This window comes from Tinamus guttatus, unplaced genomic scaffold, assembly GCF_059628265.1.
Source record: "Tinamus guttatus ecotype Peru unplaced genomic scaffold, ASM5962826v1 Tinamus_guttatus_pri_ptg000197l, whole genome shotgun sequence".
NCBI classification, from domain to species: Eukaryota; Metazoa; Chordata; class Aves; order Tinamiformes; family Tinamidae; genus Tinamus; species Tinamus guttatus.
In genome coordinates, this window is record NW_028288731.1 from 1,153,259 (window position 1) to 1,161,586 (window position 8,328).

General features: G+C 44.7%; 1 protein-coding gene across 4 annotated transcripts in view; it reads left to right on the plus strand.

The window, feature by feature from the left end:
• FN1 (fibronectin 1) overlaps positions 1 to 7,718 on the plus strand; it is a 51,550-nt gene extending 43,832 nt beyond the window's left edge. For 3 of the 4 annotated variants that reach the window (XM_088523692.1, XM_088523689.1, XM_088523691.1), the window contains 10 exons: positions 22 to 111; positions 347 to 526; positions 928 to 1,017; positions 1,844 to 2,310; positions 2,853 to 2,991; positions 3,817 to 3,981; positions 5,196 to 5,321; positions 5,924 to 6,030; positions 6,329 to 6,439; positions 6,869 to 7,718. In XM_088523692.1, coding sequence (XP_088379818.1) covers positions 22 to 111; positions 347 to 526; positions 928 to 1,017; positions 1,844 to 2,310; positions 2,853 to 2,991; positions 3,817 to 3,981; positions 5,196 to 5,321; positions 5,924 to 6,030; positions 6,329 to 6,439; positions 6,869 to 6,943 — 1,550 coding nt within the window. In that variant the 3' untranslated portion in view covers positions 6,944 to 7,718. The remainder of the gene's footprint in view (positions 1 to 21; positions 112 to 346; positions 527 to 927; positions 1,018 to 1,843; positions 2,311 to 2,852; positions 2,992 to 3,816; positions 3,982 to 5,195; positions 5,322 to 5,923; positions 6,031 to 6,328; positions 6,440 to 6,868) is intronic. The other variant, XM_088523690.1, reaches the window with a different exon arrangement.
• The last annotated feature ends 610 nt before the right edge of the window (positions 7,719 to 8,328 follow it).

The following is an 8,328-nucleotide window of genomic DNA, read 5'->3' on the forward strand; positions in this document are numbered from 1 at the left end:
ACATTCTGACTTCAATTTCAGGCTTGCAACCTGGCAATGACTACAAGATCTACCTTTACACTCTGAATGAGAATGCACGCAGTTCCCCAGTAGTGATTGATGCCTCCACTGGTAATGATGTTGTCTGTCTTTTCTGCTTACTTTAATGCATAGTAATTGCATATGGTCAAGGAGAATATGTTCATATCCTTGCCTCTGACCACATGTGTTACTTACTGTGACACATAGCAGTATCTTCTCCTCCTGAATTTGAAAAGGGTGACCTTGTTTCCAGAAGATGCAGTCAGGGTGAAGGATATGCATGCTCTTACTACATTTTGACTTTGTTGCTTTGGTTTTCCCCTAGCTATTGATGCTCCTTCTAACCTGAACTTCCTCACAACCACAAGCAACTCCCTCCTGGCTACTTGGCAGCCTCCTCGAGCCAAGATCACAGGCTATATCATCAGGTATGAGAAACCTGGCTCACCATCCAAGGAGCTTCTTCCTCGTCCTCGGCCTGGCACCACAGAGGCTACAATTACTGGTACGTGTCTGTTCTTTGTTTGGGAGATCTTCACCTGAACTTGGCAAAGATTCTCTCAAACTTGGGAGTTGCTTTTCTTTCATGGTCATATGTGGGATGGAAGGTCAAATGAGCTGCATGCAATTTGGATCTTAGTACTCAGAGGAGAAGACTTTGCAGAGCTTGTGTTTCTCCTCCTAAACAGGACCAAGCAAATAGTAGGAAGCTGTTTGATTCCATCCTGTGAACGCCCCCAGGTCTCTTACCTAGTCCAAATATGCCAGGCATGCAGCTGAGCAGGTGTGGCAAAAGACAGTACCACTGCAGAGAAGGGACTGGCTCGCTTCTATCCCACTGTATTGTGAGAGTCCCCGCCCCACACATGTTCAAATACAAGGTTGTTTTATGTCCTCCTTCCCTAGGTTTGGAGCCAGGAACTGAATACATCATCTACGTTATTGCTGTGAAGAACAATCAAAAGAGTGAACCACTGATTGGCAGAAAAAGGACAGGTAAAATAAAGCTCTGGATTGCTGTGTGCCAAAAAGAGAGAATAATGTCTTCCCCTTGGAGAATACAGTCTCAGGACTGAAATAATATTATCTAAAATGTCCTGTTCATGCCACCTAAACCATGGAATTTTTCTAATGGGTCAGATAGGTTTTGTAAAGAGAATTTTCTAGAATGCAGGAGGCAAGATTTCTAAATTATTTGAAGAATGTTTGGCTGCATTTAGGCACTTGGAAAAGAGCAGTATGCCTAGTGTTTACTTGCCTGGGTACCTAATTTATAATTTCAAGAAGATTAACATTCATATTTTCTTCTAGTTCATGATAGCATCAAAAGTGGGATCCATTAATTTATTGTCCATTAAATATTTATTACCTCCATTCACCCCCTTACAGCAGTATGAGACCGAGGCACCCTTTGACAAGCAAAATAAGAGCTGGAGATGCAAATGTGATCTAGGAGCCAGTCTCTAGCTGCATACCAGGGATTTTTCTTAAATGGATAATCTGTGAATATCTCTTGCAATTTTATGCCTTCTTTCTGGTTTGAGCATCAGTGGCATCTTTGGGGTGCAGTATGCTCAGCTGTATGAAAATTTCATACCAACACACTTCTTATGCCTTCCTATGAAATATATATATTTATATGACACATATAAATGTATGTATAGATAGAAATCATTAGCTTCACAACAGTCACTATAGGATCATAAAAAGTGTGTTGCATCTTGGAAAGATGGCTCAGCTCTGATGCTCGGAGGGGTGAAGAGCCTCCGCTCCGGCTGTTTACCATGCTTTGCTTTATGGCTTCTAACCTTTCTTTGGCTAGATGATCTTCCCACGTTGATTACCCGGCCGCACCCCAATCAACCCGACATTCTCGACGTCCCTTCCGTTGACGAGAGGACCCCTTACCTCACTAACAATAGGTATGACAATGGAAACGGTATCCAGCTTCCAGGCGCGTCTGGGCACCCCCAGACAATAGGACACCAGGGTCAGCAAGTCTTCTTCGAGGAGCACGGCTACAGGCGGCCTGTACCCACTACGGCGTCTCCCCTTAGGCCTGGGTCAGCACGGCAACCACCAAATGTAGATGAAAAAATTGAAATCCCTGGGTACCAAGTGCCAATCATCGTTGAACCTTCGTACCCTCACTCTCGAGGGCCCAGGCGCAATGATACCACAGGTCAAGAAGCCCTCTCTCAAACAACCATCTCTTGGAGGCCATTGCTAGAGAGTACTGAATATATCATCTCATGTCAGCCAGTCAGCCAAGATGAAGATACTTTACAGGTAACTAACTGAACTGTCTTTCTCAGTATGTTTAGTGTTAGACTTGCCATGGTAGCTGCTGTCTCTTGGGATTCCAGCCCTCTGTGTAAAGGGGATGGCAGTTGGAATTGTCTTAAAGTCCTATTAACGTGTAGCTGAAAGTGCAGGTTAAATGCTCCTCATGGGAGAGGCTACTGGATAAAACCTCTAAAAGACAAAGCCTCAGAAACACTGACCATGTCAGTCTTTCACCATGGAAAGAGCAGTAAGGACCACTGGGAGTTCACTTGAGAGTTTTCAAAGACTCAAGTGCTGCTTCTCCAAGCCAAAGATGCCCTTCTACCTTGTTATTATAATGGAAATAACATTGCTTTTGAAACCCTCTCTAGGGCACTCAAGTTTAACTCCATTGTTTCTACATGTAGACATGTAGAAGGAATGGGATGGCATTGTGTACCCCACAAAAGTCATCCTGAACAGCCAGCCTCTCCTGTGATCTAGCTGCAAGCTAAAAAGCAATCACTCCTTCCTCTCTGCTGATGTAGCATTGCCTGTCATTGCAGTTCAGGGTTCCTGGCACTTCCTCTAGTGCCACACTCACTGGCCTTACGAGGGGGGCCACCTACAACATCATAGTGGAAGCCTTGAAGGATCACCGGAAGCAGAAGGTGCTGGAGGAGGTGGTCACAGTTGGCAATACTGGTAGGTAAAAGCTTTGCAGCATCAGCATGAGCTTTTACTATCTCGGTATCGTTTTCCTTATCCAAAGCAATCTGCTTCCCAAGTTTAGGGAGAGTTCTGAAAGGAGACTTCTTCAGGCACAGAAAACACGTGGAAAGTAGGGGATGGGCCAAATGGTCTGTGAGGTCCTTTCAGATAACTGTGGTGCACTGTTGGTGACACTAGTGCTCTTATCTTCTGTTGCCTAATCGTCAAGGAAATGCTTGAGGCTCCACATACTTCTCTCCAGTCAGTGTCCAAGAGGTAGTACAAGATAAGGTACTTGCTGCTCTTCAAGACTGGTTTATGCTGGTGTCAGATTCCTGTCAAGCAGTGAGCACCTGCTGTCACAATAACTCATCGTGCAGATGGAAAGACATGGGCAGCCAGTTCCACTGCTCTGTCTTCTTGTCCATTATTTGCCCCTAGAAGTGCATCTGCACCTACCAACCTCACATCATTCCCCAGTATTTCACAGGATGCTTCTCTTAAAAGCAGACTAAGTCAGATTGCTCCTCTTCAGCAGCAAAGCCAAGAACTCACACTTGCTTGAAACTCAGCAAATCAAAGTGAAAATAGCCTTCATATCAGGTTTTGTCATTCAGCTGCTCTGACACATGCAAATGGAAAAGAAATCACAGGGAGTCTGAGCTGCTGACAGAGCCATCAAGTATATGCCCATGGGGTAGCTCCATTACTACCAGGATATTGTAAAGAAAAAAAAAATGCACAGAGTCACAAAAAGTAGTTTTAGTTGTTCCTATTGCTGTGTTTAATACCTGTTTCTCCTCTCTTCATTCATTTCAGTGTCTGAAGGACTAAACCAGCCGGCTGATGACACCTGCTACGATACTTTCACTGGCTCCTTCTATTCCATTGGCGAGGAATGGGAGCGATTATCTGAAACTGGCTTCAAACTCTGGTGCCAGTGCCTAGGCTTTGGCAGTGGGCATTTCAGATGTGATTCTTCTAGTGAGTAGCTTGCTTTACACCATCCATCTTCCTGAGCTCTAATAGCATGTTTGACAGAGCCAATCTGATCCAAACATGAAGCAAATGAACGCAGGCTCTTAGTTTTTTAAACCAGACTGGTATTTTTCCATCACCGACAGTGATGAAAAAATTTGGTCACTTCTGAGCTATGCAGCTTATCTAGTAATAGCAAGTTCATTGCATCAGAAGCAATCAATATTGTATTGATATGTAATGACTTCTGCACCAAAGCTAAATATTTCTCTTATTTTCCCTATCTGTGCCAGGTAAGTCTAGCTAATATGTAAAAGTGAGATAAACTAGATGCCTAAAAGAAAGAATCTAAGTAGTTATTTAACAAGACAGCTTTGACTATTGAATTATGGTTGAATCTTCTTCTCCTTATTATATACATCATTGGAGGGGGCTAGACAGACCTGTGTGCATTTCAGTGAATGTAAGAGCGAGTCCGGAGTCTGTTTTACATTGCAGACAGCCTTTGCAAAGCATCTTGCAGAGTCTGTTTTTTCTTTCTGTCAGTGTTTCTTGGAAGCTCTGTCAAGGAGGCAACCCCACAGCAACGGCATTAAATTTTTGTGTTAAATTTTAGGACTGTGGTTCATGTGGGAAAACATCTTCCGTATAAGGCAATAAAACAAAAGTCAGCAATTGAGTGGTTAATGCATCATATGCAATTAATTTAAAATGTGCTTTTAAGTTAGAGAGTAAACTAAAGAATGAGGACATTTTTGCACTTTACATATGCTCAGAGGAGTGACTGCAGGGAAAGACTTTTTCTACAGGACTCATTTTATTTCATCATTCAGTTCACATGACTTACCATTGTGCTATGCATCCTCTATGATATAACTTTACTGGGTACTTAAACATAAAAAATACAAGAGCATTTAATGTATTTTCTCTTGCTGCCCCAGGTCTATTAAATTCCTTTCATTCTCTCTCCTGTTAGCCAGCCCTTCTCCCCAACCCAGTTTTCGTCACATCCCACTTACTCCTTCCCTTAGAGTCTCTACCCATTCCCCAGTACTCGACAGGAGCTGAAACTACCCCCAGCAGGATTTCCTTCCTGGGATTTACACAAACTCAAACGATTCCTTTGCCCACCCTCCTCTTGATTTCTGAAATAGCAGTTTTCCTCCTGCTAGTCACTGCAGTGTGTGAAATAACCCGTCTTGTTCCTCTGCCTTCTCCAGAGTGGTGTCATGATAATGGGGTGAACTACAAGATTGGAGAGAAGTGGGACAGACAGGGAGAGAATGGCCAGATGATGAGCTGCACCTGCCTTGGAAATGGAAAGGGAGAATTCAAGTGTGAACCTCGTAAGTCACTTTCTGATATTAATTTAATTGAGCTCCCGGGCAGGAAGTGTCAGCTTTTCCTGACTGCTCTGATTAAATTTGGGTCCTGCTGCCACAGTGAGCAGAGAATCAACATGTCTGATTCGTGTTTGTGGAGTGACAGATTGAAGGGTTCTTGTGGGAACTGGAGGCATGAAACTCATTTTCTCTACTTAAAAAAAAAAAAAAAAAAAATCTTCATTTGCTAGCTAAGGTTACACACTCTGCACCTGCTGTTTGGCCCTGGAGCCTCAAGAAAGGGACATGTTAGCACAGCAGGTGGGGTAGCTCGCCCTAATGAGTAACACCCGATGCTTTGGCAGGACCTGTCACTTGAGGATGCTCTAGTCTTAGTAATATAAATGAGACTGCATTGCTCCTGTCAGGCAAATACTCCCAGCTTCTACTTCAAAGTGTCTAGAGAGCTATAAAAACAACCAGCGTTCCCCCTGCCAGTCAATGAACCTCTGGCCAAAAAGGGATAAAGCTGGGGCTGAGGCAGCTGTTCTGACCACCACATTGTGCCACTAATGCTTAAAACCAAGCACAGACCAAGCAGCTGAGCTGTGCGTATTTCTCCACAGATGAGACCACGTGCTATGACGATGGGAAGATGTACCAAGTGGGAGAGCAGTGGCAGAAGGAATACTTTGGGGCCATCTGCTCCTGTACTTGTTACGGAGGACAGCAGGTAAGCAGGAGGGGCTTGGCACATGGGAATGGGCAGAGGGAGCTGTGTCCGAGGGGTGTCTTAAGACTGTTGGGTTTCAGGTCATATGATTTCCACTGGCCAAAACAGGTCCTTATAGTAAGCAAAGTAATTAATACAGGAGCATAAGCAGTTAAGGGGGGCATGGATCCAGGAGGGGTTTGTCTGGTACCAAATGGGAGTAACCTCGTGGGTGCTGGGGGCACAGGCAGTGGCAGGAGCTCCTGGGCAGTCGTCAGCAGCACAGCCTGACTGGTGCATGTGCTTTCTGTTTCTCTAGGGCTGGCGTTGTGACAACTGCCGCAGACCCAGCGTGGAGGTGGCCCCTGAAGGCTCTGCTGGCCATACCTACACACAGTTCACGCAGAGATACCATCAGGCTACAAACACAGTGAGTATAGCATCCCTCTCTGCCCTCCCTTGCTGCGGCACAAACGCGTAGGGTGGGTGTGAGGCTCAAGGGACCAGAGCAAGGTGCAGCTTTCTGCCTGTTCAGAAGTGCCTGATCACCTCGGAGCCTGCAGAGCAGCCCAGAGCTGCAGCTGGAGCTCTCACTTCTAAGCATGGTGTTAGCTGCTCTTCTCACGGGTGGGACCTTTGAGGCTGTTGCAAACTTAGAATTGGGATGTCCCTGCATGCTGAGGGGGTAGTGCATGGAGTTATCTCCTAGTCCTCAGTTGTTGCTGTAAGTCAGCTGCGTGCTTTGATGGAAAAGCTAAACAGCTACACAGGCTGGCAACAATTCTCAGTCAAAACCACAACACGAGAGTGTCTGCCCTGCCAGGACAGAGCACTAACCAATTTCCTTCCCTCCTGACAGAACGTCAACTGCCCCATTGAGTGTTTCATGCCCCTAGATGTACAGGCAGACACACAACATCCACGGGGAAAGTAACAACCAGCAAGACTTCTTGCAGCAATGGCAACAGACAAACCAAAGCATAGATACCTATCTGCCACGATTTACCATCCAAACTGGAGTGATGCTAGCAAAGTGCATCTTTCAGAATGGCCCTTGGCTTTGGAGCCATTTTCCCAGCTTAAGCTCAACTCACAGCTTCTCCAAGCGCCACTCTTGGAGTGTTTCAGACTTTTCTCATGATTGATAGCAGTGTATTGCCTTGTTTTTGCTCGAAGTGTTCAATACCAGTCAGTATTTTCAAATCTAAAAAAAAAAATGTGGGGAGATAACGAAATTACAAATTGGTGGAAGATCAAAATATTAAGGGGGAAGGAGGGGTGTAAAAATTAAAGGTTCCCATGGCATACAAACAAATACAAGAATGACATTACTGAATTTTAGACATAGGAAAGTCCACCAAACACTTCTGCTTTCACATAAGCGTGCAGCAAGCAATAAGATAGGAACAGCAAAACCCATCACTGTGATATTTAAAATATGCACAGTCCTAATTCTTTCTTAATGATCCTAGTATTTTTCTAGCTGTATCTTTGTATCTCATACTGTTATTTATCAGTTTTGTTCCCCTGACCTTCAAGTGTTTTTATATGGGAATAAAATGTATTGAAGACTCTTAGTATGCAGTTGACAAAGAGGAATTTGGTGTAATTATGATCAGTGGTTATTTTTATACTGTAAGTGCCAAAGCTTTACTACTGTTGAAAAGGAAAAAAAACAACTCTTTTAATAAAAAGATTTACAAACCAAATATGTAGTTATAGTGATTCTCTTTGCTACTGTGGAATCTAGGAAGAAGACCTTTATTCTGATCTGGAGTAACATTGCCTTGAAACAAGATGGAACAAACATCTCTCTGAAGCAGAAGTAACCCTCAAGAGAATGTTTGTTGCTTAAAGACTTCCAGCTGTCCCCTATGCCCCTGTAGAGCACAGAGACCCTCTGAGTATGTATGCCACGCTGCAAGAGGTAGTCAGCCAGCTTTGTGGGAATAGGAGGGAGAGAGAAGGGGGAGGGAAAAGAAAATAGCCCTGTGCTGCATGGAATGCAGGCAAAGAGCTGGTCCTCCTCATCTGCCCAGATGCTCAAACACTGGGAACATGCTTGCTTTTAAATACTAGAGCTGCCAGGGGCAGTGAGGCCAGGCACATGCTTGAAGGCAGATGTGATCACAAATAAGCTGTGATTGCAGCCCCAGCATCACTTCTGCTCTGGGAGGGAGTCAGTGGCTCCCAGCCCCTGCTCCCTGCCTCACCTCCACAGTTAAGGAGGAAGCCCAGACTCCATCTCTCTCTGCAGTCCTTTGATGGAGGATAACATACATGAGCATCCAACGGGGTTAGAGATTGTGCTACCTCACC